The sequence below is a fragment of the Taurulus bubalis genome, assembly GCF_910589615.1.
Source record: "Taurulus bubalis genome assembly, chromosome: 11".
NCBI classification, from domain to species: domain Eukaryota; kingdom Metazoa; phylum Chordata; class Actinopteri; order Perciformes; family Cottidae; genus Taurulus; species Taurulus bubalis.
In genome coordinates, this window is record NC_136599.1 from 17677177 (window position 1) to 17703559 (window position 26383).

At 42.7% G+C, this 26383-nt stretch overlaps 3 protein-coding genes across 4 annotated transcripts; 2 read left to right on the top strand and 1 right to left on the bottom strand.

The window, feature by feature from the left end:
- Nucleotides 1–975: 975 nt before the first annotated feature.
- Nucleotides 976–4087, top strand: LOC306743786 (epithelial membrane protein 3-like). Of its 2 annotated transcripts, XM_079226344.1 has the most exons (5): nucleotides 976–1040; nucleotides 2110–2197; nucleotides 2298–2400; nucleotides 2513–2653; nucleotides 3138–4087. In XM_079226344.1, exons 2-5 carry the CDS (start codon nucleotides 2120–2122, stop codon nucleotides 3311–3313), a joined length of 498 nt encoding a protein of 165 aa, XP_079082470.1. In that variant the 5' UTR covers nucleotides 976–1040; nucleotides 2110–2119; the 3' UTR covers nucleotides 3314–4087. The 2 variants fall into 2 exon arrangements, with proteins under 2 accessions (XP_079082470.1, XP_079082471.1); XM_079226345.1 differs by lacking the exon at nucleotides 976–1040 and having other exon boundaries at nucleotides 2059–2197.
- Nucleotides 4088–4445: 358 nt separating this feature from the next.
- zmynd12 (zinc finger, MYND-type containing 12) lies at nucleotides 4446–10433 on the top strand (the record flags this gene model as incomplete). Its single annotated transcript, XM_079225829.1, is given in 9 exon segments — nucleotides 4446–4585; nucleotides 5723–5852; nucleotides 6671–6842; nucleotides 6936–7099; nucleotides 7448–7570; nucleotides 7669–7753; nucleotides 8361–8491; nucleotides 10304–10398; nucleotides 10400–10433. Coding segments are annotated over 9 exon segments (1074 nt in total).
- A 4252-nt stretch (nucleotides 10434–14685) lies between these two features.
- rimkla (ribosomal modification protein rimK-like family member A) lies at nucleotides 14686–26023 on the bottom strand (the record flags this gene model as incomplete). Its single annotated transcript, XM_079226865.1, has 5 exons — nucleotides 14686–15197; nucleotides 15868–16071; nucleotides 17230–17316; nucleotides 19191–19421; nucleotides 25861–26023. 5 exons carry the CDS (start codon nucleotides 26021–26023, stop codon nucleotides 14686–14688), a joined length of 1197 nt encoding a protein of 398 aa, XP_079082991.1.
- Nucleotides 26024–26383: the final 360 nt, after the last annotated feature.

Consider the following 26383-nt stretch of genomic DNA (forward strand, 5'->3'; position numbering starts at 1 on the left):
ATGGACCAGCATAATGGGAATTAGACAATCTTCAAGAATGGTTTCGTCCTTGGCACCAAGGGAGTAATCCAAAAGAGATCAGTCTTTATCAATATCATGCGTTATTCACTGTTCTCGGTGAGTTAATTGGCATCGCTTTTGATGAAGCATGTCCATAGAGCCATATGAATCTATGGGTGTAAACACCAGGGGGCGACGAATAAACATGAGTCTTTTTCTACGGGGAGGGGAAATATCAGAATTAACGTTTGTGTAATGAATGTTGTCAATGATTTTACTTCCAATCACCCAATGCTATTTATAAGTTATTTAGATAGATAGATAGATATAAACTGTATTAATCCCACATTAATCCCTATATTCGCTACAGCAGCATTTATACATACACAATATAAAATTAAATGTATAGACTCAATTGAGGGATAATAGCGTTCACATTAACCTTTTCAAGTACATGATTCCTTCAAAAATGTATACTTGGTGTTTTGAAACTTCATGATTTGTTGTTTTGCTTTGGCCTCCACTGGCCTGAGTACATTAACTCAGGCATGTGTACATGGTCTCCCCCACCCAGATGTTTTGTGTGTGCACTCTCAGTTAATACTCATTATGTTCTGGTGTAGAAATGTGTTATGTTGAAGCTGTGTGTTTATTTTTCATGTGCCCTACCAAGACTGAAATCATGAATGGACGTGAGATGGCGGAATGATCATCATGCCAAAAAGACTGCCAAAGTGGACTGTTTACAGAGGAGGCTTTTCCCTGTGGTTTTATGTGCCTCCACAGCCCATGGGTGGGTCCCATTTGAGTCTTTTTTGAGGGTGATGTTGACCTGAGCAATTACAACGCACAGTAAAAGAGAGCTCTGTTCTGCACAGAGGAAATGGGCGTTCTTGGAAAGTTTGGATGAAGTGACTGAAAAAATAAGGGGGTGTGGTATGGCTGGAAAGGGTAGGACCACCAAGAGGGACAAAACGTTGTAGAGTGGTGAAGCTGCTTCTACGCAGCTCCTGAGACCTGAAAGACAAGCAATACCCAGGGTAAGTAGATGGACGCTCGACTTTTTATATGATTTTAGCAAACACCTTGTTAAATCTGGTTCCAGTTGATTGTAAAACAAAGATGTTGTTATAGTGATTATTCACATCTTCTAAAATCACAAGTTCTGAAAGTAACAGGAAGCAAGAAAATCATGCCGTCAAAAGACATATGTTTTCACTATCACACATTTTGTGTGCCATAGCCTTTTTTTTATAATTCTGCCACAGAAAAAAGTATGTTACTCATTCAATCTGTGGTATTGGTCTATTTTTATTTGATTCTTGCATTTTTTGTTTAACCATTGGCTTTGTTTTTAACCCATTTTCACTTCATGTTTACCTTTCATTGACTTTCATGTGATGGAAGAAATCTAGTGTAATGACATCATTTGACCATATTGTGACCACCGCCCACCCAAATGGACCTCTCCTACAGATAAAGATCTACTAATTCTAATTTCTGTCTTTTTTTCCTCCTGTTTCTCTCTCGCTGCATGTCTCCTTATTGTGAACTGCAATTATTGTCACTACAGCTTTGATAGCCTCTTAGACGTTTGATTATGCACTAGGCTTACTGTATAGGTGCAATTTCAAATAGCTTTGTAAAGTCACAGGCTTTCCTCAAACTATAATTCCCAGCTTTAATGAAATCCAAATGTAAGTTGAATTACAGACTGTATACCTTATACCCAATTTAGAAACCAGCCATTCAGAAGGGGATTAATGGGGTAAATATTTTGGTACCGTTTAGATTTCAAGTCCCTCCCAAGTTCTCTGTGGTTTGCTGTACGATGGCGACACACAGCCCAGTCAAAGAGGAGTTTCAGAAATAACTCATTGCACTCTGTTTGGAAGCGTGGTGTTATATAACAGAGTATACTCTGTTCAGCTTCTCAGATTTTCCATTTTATGTGTCAAGGCAAAAGCAAGAACGTTCCCTCACACTGATTTTCACTGTGGAACCTGCAAACATAATAAATTGGTTGCATGCTCTTTCCTTGCTCACAGTTATGTTGGATGCAGTTGCACAGGAAGCCTACGTTTAAACAGTTTTGTTTGTTTTTGGCAGGGTGTTGAAAATGGCATACCTGCTTATGTTTGTGACCCTGCTGCATCTCATCACACTGGCAATTATGTTCATTGCAACTATGGAAAAGGTAGTAGTCATATTAAGGACAGCGAACAATCGTGCACAACACATTCAGCTGTATGTGTAACTTATCAGCTGTATGTACCATGTCTCGTCTCTCTTTAAAGTCCTGGTGGGTGTGGGATGGCATGGAGAACTCTGACCTATGGTACAACTGCAGGTTTGACAACTTCACAGGAACCTGGTTGTGTGCATCCTCCAAAGAAACTGGTGAGCAACAATGTATTTTTCATTATCTCTACAAACAGACATTTCCCTCCCAAAGGTAATATCTTCGAACTATGACAGTTTTTTAGATGTCGGAATGTTTTCCTTTTCTCAGATTGGCTTAAGGCAGTGCAGGTCCTGATGGTTCTCTCAGTGGTCTTCTCCTCTGTGTCCTTCTTGGTGTTCCTGGGTCAACTATTCACCATGTCTAAGGGTGGACTCTTCTACTTCACTGGGATGTGTCAAGTCTTTGCAGGTAACAGTGGAGTGAAACAATGTCCCGCCGACATGTCTCAGTATGATGATACCATTTGAAAAGGCTATCGCTTGCTTGGATTTAGCAAATACGCTACATTTTAGGTTTAGATTCATTTATATCATGGTATAATCCTTAAGTACAGTCGCTGTATTTTTAGATTACTTTTCGTGATGGCTAAATTGGTTCAAACCTGTGTAATATGGTGGATAAGGTATACATCTGAGGCTCATTATGATCTCCAATGTGCCTGTTATGGCAAACCATGCAATTAAATATGCCTCTATTTTTTAGTCTAAATGGAATGAGTTACGCAAAAACCTCCACAGATGCGTCGCTTGCAGATATCATTGTTTCTGGGAAATATCAGAAATACAAGTTAGTATGTTCATGTTGTTTTGCCCAACAGTACAGGTGAGCAGAGGGTTGCTACCACTCTATTCTGCTCCTAAAACCAACATCTACTTGGTTCTTTTTTTTCTAGGGCTGTCCGCCTTTTCTGCAGCTCTCATTTACACATTACACAAAAAGGAAATCCTTCAGGACTCCAGAGAACTGACATCCGGACACTTTGGCTACTGCTTCATCCTGGCCTGGGTGTGTGTCCCCTTGTTGCTGTGTAGCGGGGTCATATACATCCACTTGCGTAAGAAAGAATGACCAGAAAATGGAAAACAACTATGTTTTTTTGGGTTGTTTATTTGTTATGGAAAAAATAAATAAATTGACTTGTTGTTAATCAGAAATGTTTTATTGCACGAGTCACGAATGCCTACGCCATGATCATTAGGCTTTGTTTCATGTGCACACACCCCATGAAGCTTGATCTGTAGTACGAAGTCAATTCTCAGTCCCGAGTCTGTTGCAAATGGAACTTATGGACTTGCAACAGTGATCTAAAAGCTAAACCAGACATGATGGACCATTTCTGAGAGAATTGCCTGCATCCTTCCCTGAGCAGACAAAAGTGATCAGTCGGGTAATGTACCTTTTTGGAAGCACATATCTGTGAAAAAACTTTCTTCACTATGAACTTTAATAAATGCAAGTACAGGTCCAGGCTTAGTGATGCCTATCATGAAGCTGTTCTCAGGGTTTCTACTGTGACCTGGATCAGGGTTTCACTGTGACCTGGATCAGGGTTTCTATACTGTGACCTGGATCAGGGTTTCACTGTGACCTGGATCAGGGTTTCTATACTTTGACCTGGATCAGGGTTTCACTGTGACCTGGATCAGGGTTTCACTGTGACCTTGATTCTGAATGTAAAAAAAAAAAGTGCGCTTTCTGTGTGGCCCTCCGATGAGATCGCAATACCAGCGGTGGCCCCAAGCAAAATTGAGTTTGAGACCCCTGCTATAGAGCAAGCTGAAAATGTATATATGTTTGTACCTAAAGCTATTAAGAATATATCCAGTAGCTGCTTTAAATAAATATCACACAAATAAACAGAATGTGTGTGTTATCTACAGTATCCACTGTTGTTTTCATTTGTGATAATACATTAATTAAAATGCACATGTGATACCAGATAAAGCTGTAAATAAGACATGTATCCTCCTTTATATGCACCATATAGACTACAGTGTTTATTGTGTCTGTGCGCGCACGTGTCTCCCACCTTTAGTAACGTAGAAAAAGAATAGTTGCCATAGCGACCGTAAACTGTGAGTTTCCCCAACAGGTGGCATTCGCTTCATTTGCTTCATTAGCTTCATTAGCTAATCCTGTTGAACAACTAGCATAACACTGGACGCGTGCTGGCCCACTTCGAGCAGGCTGACTTGTGACAATGCAAGCCGAGGCTCGTGCTTGTGAGGCGGCCTTAGAGGTGGTTCCTCTCGCCCTGCCCAGAGGAAAGGACACGTCGTGTGAACTTTGTCAAGGAGCGGCGCGCCTGCAATGCGCCGGGTGTCGGGTCACCTTCTACTGGTAAGCTAAGCTCGGGTTGGGCTGTTCGTAGCCCTAAGGTTAGTTTGTGAGAGCATACTTTTCAAAATACCACAAGGTCTTTTTGTGTGCGCTTGTTGAAACCACAAGTCTGCGGTGTGGACGTTAGGGGGCAGTGTTGGCCACGTTGTTTCACGGCACAAACCCCACGCACGTAACACGTCGGCGTGAAGAACGATCACGTGACAGTGTCGTCAGGAGGGAGCGGAACAGCTGGAAATATAATTACCAAAAACGTTTTTTTGTTCACTTGACTGGAAGGCCGTACATTACGTCTGTTCGATCATTTTAATTATGTTCACATCAACTTTTTGAAAGAATCAACAACACCTTATGACAGAGGTGGGCATCTCTTCAGAGTCAATTACAGACCATAAGATGGTGCTCGTGAAACCCTTATTGGCGCGGCATGGGGAGTGAGGAGGAGCACGTGGTGACGTCCCTCCCTGCAGGGATTTATGTGGAGGGATGATACTCTTCTAAACCCAGTCTCCTTAGAGGAGATTACAGACACGCCTTGTGCTCGCTTCCCTCTCAGCCATCAAAATTAACTACACGTCTGGCACATTTCTTGAGTTAGATTAAACATGTTATACCTCGAAACAAGACATAAACGGGAGAAACCCTGAGTATTTATAAGAACTGAAGCAAATACGATAGCTTTGCTAGTTAAGAACTATACTGCCATATCATATTATCAGGCTGCTGGTTTTCTAGTATTTAGACTAATATGTCTGTGCTGACGAGAGAGAGAGAGAGAGAGAGAGAGAGAGAGAGAGAGAGAGAGAAAGAGAGAGAGAGAGAGCAGCGGAGACAAGAAAATAAAATATACTTGCCCCACGACCTGAGAAGAACCCTTTATTTGTGTGTCTGTGCACTCCCATGCACACACGCGCATACACTGTTGATGTGATGTGGCCAGATCACAGCCTGCTCGCTGCCTCTGTCTCAAGGCCAGAAACATAAATACACTGGCGCGAACCCACATTCTCTTCAGTAGAAAAAAAACTGCAAGGAAAACCAAGACAGTTTCCACAGAAGTGTGCTGGAGAGGAGTCAGTTAGGGAAAACACGACTTGAAGTTGCAGTCATTTAAAACACATCTTGTGTATTCCTCAGTAATGCAGAGCACCAGCAGGCGGACTGGGTGGGGATCCATGAGAGAATCTGTCAGTTGCTTGTTCCCATTCGCACCTCAACACTCGTTAGCCTCCACCAGACAGGCCACAATGAAACAGAGCTTGCTAAGGTGAGGATCTCTGTGATGCATTGGGAGCACATGCACACACACACAGACATCTTGTGTTGAGTCTGAGTCTAGTATATACGTCTCTCACTGTCAAGGAAAATCCAAAGAATAACATGGAGTCTAAAAACTCCAGGACCTTTTTTTAATTTTCTAAGTCTGTTTCCGATCCATCATATCTTTTCAAATGTCCTTGTGTTTCACTTCCAGGTTTTTAGTTTTAGCTGTCATAATATTATTTTATTAAAATACAAAATCCAAACCTGGATCATACAATGAAATGGTATAATTAACTTTAATTTAATAGTTTAATAACAACAACAAAACAGCATTGATTCTCACAATTTCTGACGCAGACTGTGTTATCTCTCAGGAAACAGTAATGGTAAAACACAAGAACCTTGGATCTTTGCTAGTACTTTATAAGCTGTGTGAAAATGTCATGAAACACAGAAAAGATAAGGGTAGAGGGATAACAAGGTTTTAGTTGACGAGGAGGAAGAAGAGAGAGGACCTTCCTGCACTTGACACTTTTTTACTCTCAGTTCTACCCCTTTGAGTCTTTTATCTAAGCAGGAGTTTGTGCTGTGACTAACACAAGTGCAGGCAACTACTAAAAAAAATGTTTTGCTTCTTAGTTTGGTTGTTACTGTTTCCAGAGCGGGTACCATCTTCAGTGATCAATGTCTGGATGTTATAAGAGTGATATTCAAGCTTATATGGAATATTCCTGTGATTGCTGTCAGTAAAAAGAGTGGTTTACAAATGAATGAAGGGTAAAAACAACCTGACGAGTACTTTGGTTTTGGTTTGGTGCTTAGTTGGAGCTGATTGAGATTTGTAGGTCGGTGGCTCAGAGCAAGCTGTCTGAGGGGAAACACCAGGAGGCTCTGCCTGCCGCCCAGTTCTGCATGCGCTGCTCCAAGGATGTCTATGGCCCCAGTACGGTCCAAATGGTCCCCGCCTATCTGCTACTGGCTGAGGCCAACATGGGTGAGGAAAGAGCACAAAATGGTCTCTCGACTCAGATTGTTTCCTTTCTCCTTCCCCAATATGATATTTAATGTGTGTATTTGTACTTTCCAGGTTTGAGTAATCTCTCCCAAGTAGCAGAGCTCCTGTCACTGGCAGAGTGGGCGGGGCTGAAGAGCCCAGAACACTCAGTCCACCACCAGCTGCACAGGAGCATGGGCCGCCTCCACACAGCGACTGGAAACCTGGAAGCAGCTCTGTTTCACTTTGCAAATGATGTATGTGTCATAAGTAACTCACTCGCCAGAAATGGCTTGAGTACATTAAGTATTTTCAACTGTTCAGTTACTTTTTATTGTATTGTGAGAAGTAAAATTATAGCCACAACTCTGCACAATTTCCTGTGCTCTGTCCATCATATCAACTTGTGTCTTGCAGCGTGTAAATATTTCTTAAATCTGAGTGAGATCAGAACAGCATCATGGTGGACATTGTTGATCACTCAGGATGTGCACTATTTTGTTCCTTTTGTTTCATGTACGCCACACCAACATTAGAAATCTATATGAAAACTCCATATAATAATAATACAGCGTAAAAAAACTATTTCTCCGATTTCTTTTCAGATATACTTTGCCAGTGAGGAATATGGTCTCGATAGCACAGTCACCTGTGGTGGCTATTTTCTCATGGCGGATGTGTTTGACAAACGGGGGGAGATGCCCACTGCTCGTTCCATGTACTCTCAGGTAAAATAAAACTGATGGGATGAGGCATCAGGCAATTTGACCAAATCTGTTATTTGTTAATGTGTCGCATGGCTTATCTTATATTGTTCATATTATAGGTGGCACAAACTTGGCACCGCCGTTTGACCAAACTCCTCGAAGCCCATGTCCAAAATCCTGACATGGTGTTGGAGCCCTCTTTTGGTGCGTCTTGTCATCAAATATCCACACTTTAAATGAAATATAGAACCCCAACAAAATACACACATTTTCGGATTGGTCTATCCATCCAATTCTTCCGCACTATTAAAACAGAAAGAATCATACAATTACATCACCAATCCATAGTTTGCTCTACTTGCAGGGATCTCCATTTGCATATATAAAAAAAAAACAAGGTCAATAGTGCCTATATTTATCTGAGCTGTCTTGCTGTGCAATCCGAAAGCTAAACCCCAGATTTACACTAGCATGCTTAGGGCTGACTAGAGACCAGTGCTGACACATCTCTGGCTGGCCAGCATCCGCACCACTACCCTCTATCGCAGCTGCTGCCCTACATATGATTCTAAGCCTGTTAGCTGCCATGCAATTTCCAAGGCTTTCTGGGATGTTTCCCAAGGAAAAGTGGACGTGGAAGCTTGAACAAACTATACAGAAGATGCAGACAGACCAGAGTTTTATGTTGATCACTATTAAATTAATTAGGTGTTTCAATCTTCAAATGTACAGTGCACTTATGCCCGGGGTAGTATACTGTAAAAGCTAACGAACAAATGCATCTTTGTTTTTATCCTTGACTTTCAATCAGACGAAGCCCAGAGAATGTTAAAAGCCATCTTGGAGTTTGAGCAAAACTGCTCCAGAAAAGACTCAGCTCAGATTGCCCTGGTGGCCCAATGCCTGGCCATGCTGTGGTTCCTCAAAGGAGACTCCCTAAAGGTGAGTCACCTGATGAGGTGTGGCACTAAAGGTTTGGTTTGACACAGTGACACAGTTCCCAATTTCCCCTTCATGCACGCACTTTGGAAGGCCGTCCTCAAAATGGGATTATCTCTAATTGGTAAAGCCGTAAAGATGAGGCGGGAATTAGCAGGAGTTGATTTGACTGTCTCGATTATCTGACTTCCTCCAGTCTCTGTAATACTTGGGAAGCCTTGTGTGTGAAAACTGCACCTCTATAGATGTGGGATGAATGTATGTGTGTGTGTGTGTGTGTGTGTGTGTGTGTGTGTGTGTGTGTGTGTGTGTGTGTGTGTGTGTGTGTGTGTCCAGACTACTGATTGAATAAGACATCCTGTCCCAGTGAGGTGACTGCCACAGCCACTTAAGACCTTGTTGGGGTCTAAGTTCAGTGGGTCTCGGGTAGGTGGAGATTGAAAGATTGGATAAGATCTTATGGCAAAGTGCAAGTAGCTTCATTCCAGCAAACATAGAAACAGACACCAGACAGGTAGACTACTAGTTCATGTGTTCTATTGTTTCACAGTCATGTTTCTATCTGGTGGTTTGGAGTTTTTTTTGTGTTTCACCCACACCCACAGAGTTCCAAAACTCTTTTAAAATGGGGACTTTTCTCCAGGGTTAAAATGTTTAGCAACATAGCACAGTTAGTTACCCCCGCTTTGAGTGGCAAACTGGCAGCTGTAGGAATAAGGACAAGGGCTCACCATGCCAGGGCGGTGCCAAGGTACCTAACTAACCCTGAGGGCCTTATTGAACTGTATCTTTCATCTCCACAGTCATATTCAATATTTGCTCGCCTTTATCAATATGAAGGGTGTTGTCGGCTATAACATTTCAATCAGGAGATACTTTATTAGAATTTAACCATAATTTATTACACATGCATACAAATTAAACAGTGCAAAGTCTTTGGTGATTGGACTCTGTCCTGAAGTAGGATAATAGAGGGGCAGTGATGCTGAGGTCAGATAAGGCTAATCCCCCTGCAGTCTACATTCTGGTGGTGGTGGAGATGAGCGTGACTGTGAAGCTGACTGGAGGTGACTGTAGTCGAGGAGGGTCACATCCGATTGTGCTGAAATGACAACTGACAGCAGCATAGGAGGAGAACATTTTAAAAGTTTGACAGCAACGATGTGATTGGCTTCAGGAAACTGTACAGAACCTGGTTGGTTAATATAAAGTAAACGCCCACAGTCAGCTGATAGAGGAATCTCAGGGAGAGGGAGACTGAGAGATTATGAATGAAAAGGAGTGTAAAGAGAGTATTTGTGACTGAATGTCATTTGCTCAACCTCTGTGCCACCCAGCCACAAGTCTGCTGTTCCGTCTAATTGTCTTTACTACAAATCAGATGAGATTTATTGAACTACAAGTTAACAAAAGAACAACAACAAGAACGCACAGGAGCCTGGGTAGTCACTACTGAGAGAGCTCTGGGTGGATATAACACAAAACACAAACAATTGAGTAACACGTACACAATGCATAGCTGTTTACAAATGGCAGGAATTTCACGGATGCCACTGCAAACCTCAACTAATTCCACATTGTGTCTGGCATGTTTCCATCTATGGTCATGGTTTTATCAACAGTATAAATCAGTGCTTTTATATCCTCGGTTGTTAGCTGTTACAACCGACCACATCAGGTTAAGTGGGATAAATTAAGCCGACCAGGTTGCAATCCAATTTTCAGTGATATTATTATATAAGTCAGCTTTACTCTCCCCGGAGAGTCTAACAGCTGCAGCTGCTGTGTTTGTTTCCGTATGTGTTTGTGTGGCAGGCACTGGGATTTGGCAGCACAGCCCTGCAGGCCAGCCAGCTGATACCGAACCATGACCTGACGGAGCCTATCCAGGGCCTGCTGCAGCTGGTGCAGTCTACAGGAAGAACAACACCCTGATTCTGACTAGTCCTCGTACCTGCCCTGCCGATCCCTCTGCTTACAGATCTGCTTCCCCGGGACATCTGTTCAGCCCTACAATGATTTACTCATGTACATGTAGAAACCAATGAATTGAAAACGAATAAAAGAGTACAGAGCTTTTGGAAGAAGAACAGATGTTGGGATTTTGTATTGTAAGCGGATAATGAAAAAAAACATTCACATTGGCACTCGGTTACTTATCTTTAACAAGCAAGTCAAAACATATTGATGCTGACATAAGGAGAAGGAGACTCATTTGCATTGGTTTTGAATGACTCATCTTTATTTGAATCTAAAAAAAGAAGTATATATATTTACATCATTATGCACATTTGTAAATGACATGATTTTGGGATCATTTTGTAACACTGTCAGAATGATACAGAACATAAAAATGGTTAGGGCATTTGCTAAAACCATTTTTTTTTGCGCAATGTTTTTGCGTACCTCATACTCAGCTGTCCAGAAACTCATTATCAATTCACCGTGTTATGCAAATATAATCTAATGTCTATAAATCATCAACACAGAGTTCTACATTGCATTTTCATTCTGCAAATCAAAGCGTATTGTAAACCTAATCAAACCTCAGGTTCGTTTTAAAACACATCGACATAAAATGAACCCGATGATTGCAGTGAAATTCTTCATATTATATACAATTCTGAAACATTTATTCATTATATCAAAACAAATATTCACCTTTAAAATCATCCCACTGAATTGTACAACAAAATGTTTGTTTTTTTGGCATTCAGATTCATTTTTACATGTCGAGAGGCAGCAAAAGATGGAAACCCTGGGATTTCCACACATTCCCTTTTTAATTTTGGAGCCAAATATACATTAGCAGCAGTTAGAATTAAATGGTAACCTTGTGCTCTGTTGTGTGTTGTTGTACACAGTGACCAGTCCAAAGGTCCTTACATGTTTGTTCCAGGCTTCCCAGGCACCACACAGGACAACACACTTTCAATCATTTCATGATTTACACATGGTTCTTCTTCCTTCCCTGTGTTACGAGCAGGCAGTACTCGTTTCTTTCAGTAGCATCCAGGTCTCGTGTCCACTTTATCACGGCCCCTGATGTATAAACACCAAGCCGAAAGAAGCCCACCTGAACGGGGATCATGACTCAACTATGATCCTCAAGTCATTGCTCCCAGAGGAAGCCAGACAAAGAAAAGGCATTGTGAACGTTGTCGGGGCACAGCGCTAACCTGAAAGGGCTAGATGTGCTCTGTGTGCATATGGATGCTGTGTAAACTACAGATTTAAATGACAGGGCTGTCAGAATGATATGAACATTTTCACTCTTTCCTATGGCTGGCTTGTCAATGTTAAGGATATGTGATCTTTGATCTACATTTAAGGACACAATGTAGAGTGACACAGGCATCAATATAAAGACAAAGACTTTAAAAAACAGGGGGAAACCACATCTGGAGATACAGTAGTTCGCTCATATCAGCTTCTATGTTGGGATGCGACTCGATGATGATCAAGGCCACCAGCCCTTGCATGTCAGGATAGTGGACATCAGCGGATTTCACAGTTTGTTTGTCAGATACTTTCATTGTGTAGATATGGGACAACATCACACTCGTGTAAATGCTGTTATCTTCTCAGTGGAGCCACTGTGATCACTTGACAGCAGACTTGAAATAAAATCTGCAATTCCTGTTGTTTCCTGTTCAGATTTGGCACCCTCAAGCAGGCCCCTGTTAGATTCCAGGTCCAGTTAGTAAATTTGGCCCACAAAAAAAGGAAAAATTAAATCAAGCTTCACAGCGGTTTCACTTTATTGAGACAATATTAGTGCACAAAACCCACTTATTTTTCTTTAAAAAATACTATAAATTAGGAAGAAAACAAGGAACAATATAAAACAAGCAAGGAAAAAAAGTGAATGTTAACCATGGTATACACCACATTGTCTTATACCTTTTTTTTCGTTGTTTGTGTATCTTTTTGTCTGCCTGTAGGTATGTGTCATGTTTTTGACATGTCTCTAGCTCGAATGGATATGTCGTGCTTTTGGGGGTCAGGGGTGAGATCCAGGCTGCTTCCCTGAGTAGTGTTCAACAGAAAGGGTCCGGACTGTAAAAACATAGACGTCACAACGTAGAACTGAAGAATTTGTGCTTTTGATCAGAGCTGTAAATTATTCTTCTGACTGTATGACCTTTACACCAGAATACCCTACCTCTATGTTGATAGTTATCTCCGCAGGTGTAAATCAACTGGAACAAAAAACAAAAGCAATAAGCTCTTGGCCACTGAAATCCCTGGATTTGTTTTTCTTTCTTTAATAAGAAAAGAAAACGTAAGATTCTAATCAAAGAGACTGCAAAAATATAGTTCCCATTTTTTTTATTTGTACATCATGCCAACAGATTTTGTGGGTTAGGTACTTCATTGTTATCAAAAAATAAAGTGAAAACAACAAAAGTCAAATCTACAAATCATGTGACTATGAAAACACATCTGACCAAATCCAGCACCAATTTTCAGTTTAAACCTTTCGATATTGCAGGTACAAACAAGTTTGTCCACATTAGCTTTAGAAATTTTCAATGTTGGCAGTTGTGTCAGCCTTTCCAGTTTCATCCGCTGGATACTAGTATGCGCTGAAGCTAATTCACTACCTAAATATTTACAAAAAAACTAAAAATAATAATAACACTACTACCGTTTTAGCTCTTGGACATAAAGAGAAGGAACACCTGGTATATCAAGGGCCACTTGAAAACCACGAGCATCCTGGCTGATATGTACTGTATGTTTGAATATCTATGTCGTTATGGCAGTGACACGTCACTGTTTTGAGGTATATTTTGTTCGCATGTATAGACGCAGTTTTCACACTCTGTCTTGTGTCTCCTAAATATGCCATCTGAGCGACAAAAAAACAAAACAAAAAAAAAGCATCTGTTTATCATAAAGTGCTATTGAAAGAATTGTAAAAAGCCGCAGACTGCTGCTGCTGGTAAGGCTAATCAAACGAGCTATCTAAGAATTAAAAACTAGAATTCGAGTCATGGCATTCAATTCGTATTATTTTTCTCGGGATGTGACTCTAAAAACAGAACAGCTATTTGTTATTTCTCATACCTTGACCAGGTTAGTGCAGCTTTGCTGACATGTATATTAGCCTGCTTCCGTCACAGTGAACGGACACCGTGTTAACGCCCAGGATGACTCTCTGGTGCTGTGGGTTCGAAGTCTGGGTTGATGGTATTCTTATCAGCGCAATGGAGGGAAATCATTCTGACAGCACAACGTCAGCCTCTTATTAACTGTGACAGTAGAAGCTCTGGCTACATTTAAATATTAGCAATTCACGATTGATAATTTAGTTATCGGAGCGTTAAAACATTTTGTATACATTCTGTTGTAGTTGGCTTTACAACACGTGTTGTGAATTTGAGTCTCATTTCAGTTATTGTGAATAGCAGTAAATGTGACATGAAGTCCCTCCATCTCCAGTTGCTGCAGGATCCCATCCTGTTATGTATCCTTGAAAAAAGTACTACATTGCTACATTGGAACTGTCAGTATCATGTGCCCACTAGCATGAGGCTGTATTCCTCTCCCAACGAGCTAATCACTTGAAAAAAGAAAAATGAAACACTTAATTTTGCCTCCAATCCACCAAACCGTACTACAGTCTCCACAGGAAATCCCCCTCGCCTTTTTTTTAATATCACAACATACTGTAGATTCTCCTTTAAATAATATGGTAACGTAAGGATAAAAATATGGCAGGTGCCTTTATGGGAATCCCACACCCATCCAAAAAGCATAGTTACCTTTAACCTCACTATTTTTGCAAAATAGAAACTAAAATTGGCCCATTTGGCAGTTATGTTATGTACTATATCCGACCACCATGCCACCACCTTGCTTATGTGTAAGCTAAGTTTGGATACTGGGGTTTGCAGTTTGGGAGGAGATGTACAAAGTGAGGAGAGTCAGGGGAGCAGCCTCAGATCTTTGTTACTTTTGACGGGAGTTTGTAGGAGAAGGCTCATGTTTTGTTTTTCGGTGGTTGTGTCTCCATGTGTGTGGGTTTCTTTTTCTCTGCTCATGTTTTGCATTCAACATTCAATGTTTTAGTTGTTTTTGGATTGATATGCGTTTTAAAAAGGAATGTCTGTTGGCATGCGTACAGGTGTGTGTCGGCGTGTTTTCAATATGGTTTTGTGGTGTTTTGTGTGCATGAAGCTGCTTTAATCTTACTCAGTCAATAATTTGATTTCATTGGCCAGAAGAGTGTTGAAGTTGTAGGCTGGATCAGGGAGATCAGGGAGGGTGGGGGCTGTGGACTGGCAGGGTGAGGACTGGGAGGGCTCGGCCAGCTCTGGGTCACTTTCGCTGGAAGTAGATCCCACACTCATGTTGCAGACGGCCTCGGGCAGCGAGCCACCGCCAGGGGGCACGGGACACACCTCTGGCTCGCTGCTGGTTTCGCTGGTGCTCGACACGACAGACAGCAGGGACATCTTACGGGTGAGGCGGCTGGGGAGCATCGACAGGGCGTAGTCAGCAACGATGCCTGCCACATCCATGCCGCAGGCCTGGTCGAAGGCGATGAAGCCCACGTTGGCGTTGGCCTCGCAGACCACAAATGAGCCGTCATTGAGCTGCAGCAGGTCAATGCCGCACACATCCATGCCCAGGATGTTAGACACCTCTATGGCCAGCTGCTTTCCCTGCTCGCTTAGTGGGCACATCATACCAACGCCACCTAGCCCAGAGAGAGACATGGAACTGATTAATACCCACAGCAATCTGCGCGTCAAACAATCAATCAAAGACGAATCAAGAGCAATCCTAAAACATGCAGTATATGTGGATTCTATAAGAAACATCAAAACACTACATCAGGTCCACCTACAATCAGTGTCAACATGTCATGTTTCATAAATGCAGAATAATCTGATGGCTGGTGTCCTAAATATGCCACAGCACATTACAGCACCAACCAGACCAAAGCTGCCCATGCACTGATGTCTCCGTGGCTGATTCAGGATAAGCTTGTTGATTTGCCACCGTCACCCATAACTGGTTTGCATAGCAGATGGAACATTATTCTTGATCAATCAATTAGAACAATGAAATAATCGTTCAATATTGTCCGACACAAATTATGAGAACAAATGCCTTTTTAATACTTTTGTAAGTCGAAAAAAAAAGATCTGACAAGATCCAAATAATCAGTGCATCAAAGTCAAAACCAAAATAGACTAGTTTTGCAAGATTAAGAACCATCCTAGTTCGACAGTGCTAGCACTAGTGGTAACTGTGATGTAAATGAAGGAAAGGGGGGGAGCATGTTCACTAATGTAATGTGTGTGTGACTGCTCAATAGTTTAGTAATTCACTGTGTAATCATTGACTCTTGGGCGTCTGCCTACCCAGGGAGCAGTTGCTCTGCATGCGACCGTCAGTGGAGCAGCGGAGCATTGAGCCGATGACGCGGCCGCCCACCAGAACCACCCGGACATCCCGGCCATGCGACTCCTTGACGTACTCTTGAAACAAGTAGGGGGTATCATGACGGATTAAGTGGCACAGGTCTGTCAGGTGGTGTTTGTCCCGTGCCAGGAAAACAGCCTTGCCTGGGGGAAAGGAAGACAGAGAAGATTAAGGAACAAAGGAAAGAGGAGCTAGTTTTTAAGACTATGTTGATAAAGCAGGTTGGTTTATTTGAAAATTAAAATAAGATGCTTGCGGGGACATTTGCACAATATTAGTTGAGGTTGGGTAATTTCCTCAAAGTCTTGCTGACAAGAAGCTGCTTCTGCTGACCAAGTCTAATGCCAGTTCTTGTGTCTACTGTAATGGGACGCTCCTCTTCGCAGCCCGCAGGATTGCTTCTCACAGAGGATAGAAAACGCCTGCTTTAATTAGTTCCACTTGGCTCTGTCTCCTGGTTGTCAAGTCCTGATCCGGCACCAGAGAAAATGTTGCGCTTGCTATGTGTGTGTACATTGTGAGTAGGTGACAATCCAAACAAGATGACACGGCAATCCCCCCGGTAACATCATGAAGATGTGAGGATGGACAGTGGCAGGCACACTTTACAAAAATAAGACAAGCAAGGAATCATGGTCTTGTGACTCCGTGAGACACATGACTACTTTGTACTGGATATACTAAAACATTGATTTGGAGATTGTGTGCACACAAATATTTACAATATTTCACATCCCAACAACTGGTCAGGAAAAGCACATGACATGTGGGAATTAGTATTGACCTAATAACACAGACAATTTGAAACAGCCCTTTATAGTGGTTTACAGGCCTTTATATTTGCTCAAGGCAAGCTGGACTTAAGCCAATGACAATGGTTAAACACAGAGGGGAGGAAAGCAACCCTTGAGATGCAGAACTCTGGGCGAGCCAAGGTGCATTGTTATTCCTTGGCGAGCCATTCATGTGTCAATTACTATGAATAGGAAAACCCTAATGGGTCAGCAGACACTGGGGCTCATCTCCAACATTAAAATCCAGGCTCAAATTTCCCACCCTGTGAATTCATGCAAAACGAGGAAACCTGGGTAAATTTACTCGAAAACAAAGCTGATTAACCCAGCAGCATTGCAGGCTTCTGTTACGCTGCTTGTTGCAGCGCCAGAGTTCTGATCATTTAACACTCCGCCAACGGATTTCATGGACCAAGCGGCCACTAGGGGCCTGCAGCGTGCAGCAGATTCTTTTTGAGGTGTGGTGAACAGAGCTGGTGACGGGAAGAAATAGACTGATGGTCTTACCTCTGTGGCCACGTGCATTCTTCACCACCACAGGGTAGCCCAGTGGCTCTGCCTCGTCAATCATCTTACGGAAGTTGTCATGCCCTCCTGGGATATGCCATGCACACAAACACGCAGCAGACACACACCCAGAAACATGCACCCACACAGTGGTGTAAAAATATATTGAAAAAAATTGTCCTTGTTTTGCTAGCATTGTTCACACATTACAGCCGACTGAACAGGGTGGGGGGAGGGAATGTAGCACGTCGCTATGGCAACAGAAGTGACTCAAAACAGCGAGGCCGTAGGAGTGTTGTCCAGCGCTCATACTTATTTTGCTGCTCGCTTGATTCATGAGATTGGTACAGAGCGGTCACTGAGGGATGCATAATGTGAAGCAGCTGACCATGTCTGACTTTGACTCAGAATGGCAGCTTGTAGCAACAGCTGTGCTTCAGCTTTCTCTGTGTTGGCTTGAGAAGTGATTGGAAATGTGTAAAAAAAGAAAATATAGAAAAATCGAGGTGGAACTTCTTTTTTTTCTCTCCATCTCCATCTCCGCTACCCTGCCTCTCTCTCTTTGTTTGCCTGTCTGGAGTTATCTGGCATTCGCCAGGGAACAGATGTGAACTACCCTGTCGCACGTTTTTTTCCACATTCACATGTGTTTTCAGTGAGAGGGAGAAAGAACAGAGGGAGCAGAGGAGGAGAGAATGGGCAGCAAATGTGGGTCCAACCACGTCATAAGCTGCTGAGGTTGAGAGCAAGAGGGCAGGCAGTGGCATCTTTTATTTTGAAAAATCATGAGGGGCATGGGGTGGGGCGCTGAGGGGGTGTTACATAAGCTCTCCAGCCGCTCTGCATGCATCGCCTGGCCTACTGTGCAGAGAGACGGGTGGAATGTAGGCCAAACACCCCCTCCTCTTTCTTACTTTCTCTCTCTGTATCCTTCTCTGTCTGCTCTCACAAACACCACACCACTGTCGATTTTTTGGGGGAAAAACAGAAAGAAATGCGTGGTGTTGGTTGTCAGCCTCCGGTTTTGTCTAATAAAATCAGCAAACTACAAGCAATAAACACAGCAGTCTGGCATGTGTTGTGAGAGCTGCAACCACACATATCTCACCCTGGGTCAACAGTAGGAACTTTAAAATGCATGTGGTTTTGTGGACAGCTATGAGGATTTGTCCAGGTATGTAAAAGGGATGTTCTCTCTGTTGCTTGAGCAATAGCAGGGGAGTAGTGGCTGTCTGACGAATGGCCTATTAAACTGTTATTCAGACACATGGACCGCAGCCTGTGATGCAACTAATGTGATTGAAATGTCCAAAAACAACATACTTGACACAACAGTGCTGGCGTTTATGATAATAATCATTGCACTGTATATTATGCAGTTATATTCCCCTACAATTTGTTATACATACTTTCAGACAATATTTATCCATAATAATATAATATATATATATATATAATAATCTATAGCTTTGTATTTACTCAATATCACTTACTTTGACTAAAACACAGCCATATCATTGACATAAGCAGCAATGGTTGTCCATATTTTTTTCCAACACAATCATGTAGGACACAATTTCATAAAGAATTGATGAATGATGTATGAAAGAATGGAGGCTTTGAAGCAAGCGTGACTAGATCTTTGGGACTGCTGACAAGAAATTGTCCAGCAGGTGCTGTGACGGAGACCTCGACTAGAGCCAGGGTTTCTGTGTTTATTTGTCTGTGCATTTGTGTGTCACACTTCTTTATATCCTCCGCTGAGGGAACTACAGTCTGCCTTCTGCACCGGAACCCTAGAGCCCTTCCTACGGTGCAATACAGCGTGGACTACTTGTTGTGCACACACTTGCGCCACTCTTTTCATCAACTGACCTGCTGATAATAGTCACAAAGAAGAAGCACGCTGCTCCAGACGCCTTAGTTACAACAACACAGTGCTGCGTGGAGTGTTGATTTACCGTATGAGAAGGTGTCGGGGAGAGGCACACCATGGCCGGCCAGCTCCTGAAAAGTCCAGAACTTGTTGACACAGTTGAGTATGGCCTGGGGACGGTTTATCAGCCGGCAGCCCATCTTCTCCAGGTGGCGCAGCACGGTGATGTCACTATCTGACTGCACCCAGGGTGTGGGCACCCGTACCACCACCACCTGTGGATATGAGGTCACCAATTCCTGCTCCACTCGCAGACCTGGAGGTTGAGGAGGGGGGAGGAGGGGAAACAAGATGGCCATCATTAAACAAGTGTCCAAACAGTGGACCTGAACCTCATTCATATGGTATGAACACACACTTATGTAACCAGAACTGTCAGCCAACACCTTGCTCGTCTTCTATACATGCCCCGTTTGCGACCATTACATCCCCAAAGTCATATTTACAGGAGCTGGGAATATTGTGAAAGTGGTCGGTGAGATCTTGAATCCAGCATCTCCTGGTGGAAAAGTTAACTCGTTTGATGGGGAGACAATTTGTGGACATTTCTGCAGTCGTCACCACACAGCTCAGACTGAGAGTTGGCCGGGTTACAGGACCAGGCAGAGGCAGCCAGCTCCGAGGCTGGTGGTGTTAAGTAGTGAATTTGGAAGCTGTCTTGCTAGCTGATATGATTATTTACATGCTTCCCATATCCATAAACAGCACTCCCCTGCAGTGATGCCAGCTCCTCTGCCTTTTGGGCCGATACCGTCTTCTCCTTTGACTGAGAGAGAGATATCGGTGCTGATGTGCTAAAACTGTACACTACTTTGTCTCAATGTAGGGCAGTGGGGTAGAGAGACATGTCTGGAACCCCACGGGTCTTGAATTTAATCACACATGAACACAAATCACGGAGAAAGGCCAGGTTGGAAACACTATATTGTATTTGGTCATACATTTTTCATGAACAAAGCAAAAATAATAGTCAGTTCTTTTGTTTTATTGAAAGTCAAACTGACATTGGTCGTCGACGGCTTGGTAAGCTTTGTGAATACAACACGCTAGCTGAACACGTGGCGCGACACTAACTTTTCTACTCGCCACCAACAGCTGTCTGGATCTGCAGAACAGAATACCATTTTGATTGAATATTGGCTTGATATTTGCCAAACACAGATGGCAAATTCACCAGCCAAAGACAGAGATTTGGCAGCATTCCACTGGTGATAGTTTGTCACCCTGGACGAGGAGAGGAAACAGAGACAGACTGTGAGAATTTTTTGAGCAGGCGATGCGACCCAACGGATCATCGGGAAGAACAGATTGGGTGACAACACAAACCTGTGTGTTTGTGTGGGTATGCACACACAGATATATATGTACGAGCTAGAAGGGAGGAGACACATTTGTCACGAGCACAGCACTTCATCTCTACCGTGACCTGAATTTCAGCCATCTTAGCATCTGCAGGCTCACAATAGAGACAGCGCCCCTGGCTGAGATCATCAGAGGTCACCAAAAGCTTGATGGTTGCTGCATACGTAATAAGAACCGACAGCCGTTGATGTGCCGGCAGATGCGCTGCGCATCAAGCCTACAGGGTGGGTATCGCGCATGCACAATGGGTGGGGCCCAGCCGACACTTGTTTTTTTTAGGCAGTTCAGTGCAGAGACAGGTAGAGGAGGAAATAGAGACAGGCGGCAGGCAGAAAAGGTCAGGGATGTCTTGTAGCCTGAACACAGTGGAAGGGAGTAAGGGAGGGAATAGGGAGGGGCAAAAACAGAAGCAGGATGAAGCCATGAAAAGACTGCCACCCCTCCCTTTTTCTCCTCCTCCTCCTTCTCACAATCTCAGTATAGAAGCAAGAGGATTTACTGTCTCTCGAGCCACACTGCTCTGATTGTGCAGCTACTGAGAGCACTGAGAATGGTATTACAGTGGGAAGTGTCAGGGGATGCGGTCTCATGGTTTTTGACAGACAGTATTCAACTGTTCATGGTGCTCGTCTCCATCTCCAGGGGAACCGAACAGAGACCAATGAGGAAGCCAGATGAATCAGTCCTATTCATTTGTGTTTGTGTGCACTGCACTGTACGTCATGTGACCATTGCAAAAAACCTTCAGAAGCCCTCCCCGATCATTTTGGCGTAGAACAAAGGCAACATGTTTTTTTTTCTGTGTGACAATGTCTACATTTAGTGCGGGTGCGACCTGTTTAGAGTTACAATGGATGAGATTTCTTCTATCCTCTACGACAGGCCGTGATGTTTGTGTGGTTCGATGGACTGTATATGTGTGTGTGTGTCCCATTTTCCATCTGCCGGACAAAGCTAACAAGCATTACAAGCATTCTATGCATACCGCTGCAACGTCACAAAGCAGGCAATGCTGACAAATGCTGTGCCAATGCTCGGCTGGTGGGTCTCGCCAGCTTTGAGTCCAGTCTCAGTCTGGGTATCCCATCTAAATTAACATGATGGGGCAGCAGGTTCATCTACAGTTTATTGTGGTTCAGCTTGGGCTAACAATGCCTTCAATGGTCAATTTGCATATCTGTCATCAGTAACTAACATCAGACAAAAACATATACTGTCGGCCTACTGTGAGGTCGAGCATTGTTACAGCACAGCAAAATAAAAAACGAACATTGAATGAGACATTTTTTAGGCGACTAAAAGGTTACAATAAACTTCCATGAACTGAAAACACACTATGAAAGGGTTTTATTCTAAAAAATGAAAGACTCACAACTCCCAGACAGGCCGCGGTAGCAGCCTGTCAGTCATAAGGTAGCCACGCCCTAAAGCATCCCCTGCTTTGTTGTTTATTTTTCTTTAATGGCCCCCTGATGGTCATTAGAAATAATGCAAGCTCAAGGCACCGCCGTATTGGCTTCACTTTCCAGACCCGGAGGTTGCCACCTGATTTAAACGGATAAAGTTCTGAGAAGAATGAAACATGTTTATGAAGATACATCTTTTCTTTGACATCACACTTCACAGACTACTTACTAAATGCTCTACTATACATTAGTCATATATATATATATATATATATATATATATATATATATATATATATATATACACACACACGTATATATATATATATACTGCATATGTATAAAATAACATAATAAAAGTAAATTGCACTTAATGAGTAATGCAACATGTCATTATGAAATGTGTGGTAGGGAGTGGAGGAGAAAGTACTTGGGTATAGTGGCAGAGTGAGTCTGTACATCTTGCCAAGTCTTACTCAATTACTATTTTTATATTGTTGACATAATGCTATGTAGGAAATATTGTGTATCTACCAGCCACATGAGCTGGTACAAACAAAACAAATCCACTCCTGCTGTTTTAACTGATGTTTGACATCTCCAAATGATGTTTCCTGCCAGAGTAATAATACGATAATAATTAACAACTTTGGTGTGGTGGCTGCTGTCAACTTGTGTGGTATGCCATTTGTGTGGCAGGACAGCACAATCAGAAAATAAAATATCAGAGAAACATTATTTTTTCAAAAATATTTGTAGGTTTGTGGTAACCTGCAGCTTATTCCCAACACAGTTTTTACAGCGATGCAACATCATTCAGCATCAGATAGTAAGAAGTTAGAAGGTTTGGAGTCCAGTAATAATACAGCAGACACTGTTCTCTTTGGCTACTTCAACTATGCGAATTACAAGCGAAATTGCTTATTTGCGGTATAACCATATAAAAGAAAGACTGAACACTCACAACAGTCAGATTTGATATGGGAAAGATGTGTCAGCCACTCACACCCTAATACGGTGCTGCTATTCTAGGAACAGTGTTTTCAGGTACAACAATAAAGTACACAATATTTTTGAGGGTGTGTCAGTTAATGATTCACATTAATTATTTGATCATAACATATACATTTATTTCTGCTTTTCTATCATGAGGAAAAAGCTAGTTGTATAAACCTCTTATGCAATATCAATAGCATGTCAATCTAATTGCTGTATGTGCAAACGTGCTAATGAGAGCCTGAAGCGTGTTTAATGTACAAAATATGTTTGTTTTTTTGTAACTAAGAACTTACTGTGTGGGGTAAAAGTTATTACCCATCAAATCTTCCCTTTTTTCAGTTTATGGCATGAACTTATAAATAACACACAACAGCTTGTAGATGTAGATCAGGATAACATCCATGCTATATTTGCTGATCATCATATAGTCTAATTTATCATAAAATAAAAAAGCAACTTTAGCATATATTTTAATGCTAATATACATTTACTCAAGATTACTTAGCCTGCCTTAACGTTTCATCTTTCCAGTTCACCGACACAGTGCATTTATCATCTTTGCCCACTGGCAGTGTAAGGATTCGCAAAGGATCGTAACAACAATTCATGTTTAAACATCTCGCAGGACAAACCATGAAATGTGAAATGCCTCTGGCCAGTTTACTATTGGTTTGGCTGGCTTATGTGTGTACTGATCTCTCCTCCTGCGGCCAAATTGAAACCATTAACACAAATGTTGAACTGTGGACCTCAACCTGAGCAGGTTGTCAAGGTGTTTTCAGTTTTAGGATTGCATTCTGCCCTACCTTCACAAATACTTTGTGTCCAAGACCTCAACTTTTTTTTGATTTAGGTTGTTAACGTAGCATCTACTGCTAGCATTAAGCTAATCTTTGAACCAATTCTGGTATCAGTCAGCTCCTTTGAAATACCATACATCTGAGTAAAAAAACCTAAATATATATATTTGTTTAGTTCAAATATAAATGCACCCAAGGCAGGATGAAGTGGTGAATAAATCAAACCACTTAAACAGGTAGCCAGTGACCAAAAGGGCATTATTGATCACATGATGGTGAAATTCCACTTGTGTTCCCAATGTGGAAACAGTATGGATTGTAAACCCTCCCTGGTGTTGTACAGTAATGCAGTGTTGTACAGTACTGCATTACTGTACTACATTGTATACTTATGCTGAATTGCTAATCCACATGACGATTCAGACTGAAAGGATGTGCATATTACAGGAGATTGGCCAGTGGGCACGATGTAGTCAAACTGCCGTTTACACTTGGATTTTGCATTGGAAAGTATCTTCCAGTTGTAGAGTTACTGTAGTCTATATGTGTAAATGTAATGTAGTTGAATTCAAATGTAGATCAAAAAGCTGCATGTAATGCTCAGTGTGCATCTCTCTATGCATCTCAAGGCCGCAGCCACAGAGCATGTGTAGATATTCTCGATACAAAGAGCCGATTCCAGGATTTCCTTATGTTCACATGTTTTCCTTTGGCTAAACTAAGGTGTCAAAGAGACATGTGGTTTCTTAAATGTCAGGCCTTCCCCTTTAATACTCCATTGTTGTCATATGAAGCCCCACGTTGAGCTTAAAGCTTTGCCATGACGGAGCTGTACAGTAGATCTGATGTAACAGTATCAACAGAATGTGGTCTGCGAGGGACGTGCCGCTCCAACTCACCCCCTATTCATCCCACATGGTCTTGAAACTATTCGGCATCTGCTAGTGCCAGCCTACACCATTTATGTGTTAATTGAGACCTGCACGCCTCTCATCTGGTGACACCGGCCCCACTTCACAACGCCCCGATGAATTCCATGTGTGTCTGTTAGTTGGGAGTTCCTACTGTTACCATCTCTCCCTCAAGGCCTCCTGGGTAAATAGTGAGAAAAGGTTGTCATCTCATGACAAGCGGAACAATGTGTTCTGGACAAAGCTGTACCAAAATGACAATAAATAAAATATAATGTACAAACGATCTGTCATTGTGACATAATGTAGGCAGCATAGATAAGGTAAAATATACAGAAAACCTGAAAGATTCAGCTTAAACACAGGGCTGAGTCATGTGATTCTGTTGGCTAATTGATTAGTTGATTGAACCCACAGATCTGTAAAAACATCACTTTAAATCTTTTGTTTACCAGAGTTGTGCTTGTGTAAGTTTCTCGTCATTCAGCATGAAAAGGCATTTACAAATAACTACTTTACTTAGTCAACCAAGACGAAAGATTAGTCGACTAAGTTTTGTCAATCAATATACCAATTTAGTAATGTATCCAGTAATATCAGCAAACAAGTCCCGGTTATGGCTCCATTAATGCAAGATGTGCTTAATGTATTTTGTACTCAATTTTAAGAGATACAACACTTTATGTGCAGGTTGGATCCGGTGCACATAACGTTTCAATATAGAAAACATGTGCTCGGTGCCTTGAATTCGACTGGGCTACATACGCCCCTTTGTGCGTGAAGCACGTTAGCATGCGTGGGGCCAGGTCTCTCCATGAAGCCTCCATATGAGCGCACACCACAGCGTTTTAATTACAAGCCTTCTGTAATAGCACCGATCCCTGCTGCTTTCTGTGATGAAGCGAGCCGTACCCATCGACGGCTTCGTTGCTGGGATTGCAACGTATTCAGCGAAATTAAATCAAGCATCATCGCTCCCCTCTGGAGGCACTCGAGCTGGGAAGTGGGTTAGGCGGTCACGTCTGTGGTTACACTCCGCTTCCTCGCTAGCGGGCACACCGGGCTAGCCCTTCCCCGCCTCACAAGCAGCGGTGTGGGTCCCCAAACAATAAGCGCCTGCCATTAACTTCGTGCCGCACGGAGAACAATCCGCTCCACTGCGCCATTCGTGTACGTCAAGACGCCGCCCGGTTTGACTGATCGTGCGGGTTACTTGCCTAATTGTCCCTCGCTGATCGTCAGCACGATTTCATCCATGAGGAGCGAGCGGAACTCTACGTCCTCGTCGGCGCAGTGCTCCTTCAGAGCCCGGAGGATCTGGACCTGAGGGTATTCCTGGCTGATGCGGCGGTCGGTCACGAACCAAACCCGGGAACACATTTTTTTTGGGGGGGTGGGATGCGTGGAGAAAGTAAAAAAATAAAATACAAAATACAAAAATAAAATCCGGCCGAAAACCAGCCAGTTGTAGCTGTGTCGAGGCGGCAGGTGTGTGTGTGGTGATCCCGGCTCACACAATGGAGAGAGCTCGGCGGCTAGCAGCACGAGCGGGTTGTGATGTGGCTTACAAACAGGACCACGGGCTCGACCGTCGTCTGGACCGATCCGGCTAGGACTGTTCTGTATCACCTTCGGGCGCCTTCATCTGCAGCCATGTAGCGCTAGTCTCCCCGGCGGTGCCGTTAGCTGATCCCGGACGGCGCTAATTCGACACGAGCGAAGCCGAGAATAACGGTCTGT

Excerpts from the sequence above, each read along its gene's own strand:
- LOC306743786 (XM_079226344.1), top strand. The coding sequence starts at position 2,120 with ATGGCATACCTGCTTATGTTTGTGACCCTGCTGCATCTCATCACACTG. Across the intron at positions 2,198-2,297 it reads TCATTGCAACTATGGAAAAG|TCCTGGTGGGTGTGGGATGG; the intron begins GTAGTAGTCATA and ends CTCTCTTTAAAG. Across the intron at positions 2,654-3,137 it reads GATGTGTCAAGTCTTTGCAG|GGCTGTCCGCCTTTTCTGCA; the intron begins GTAACAGTGGAG and ends TTTTTTTTCTAG.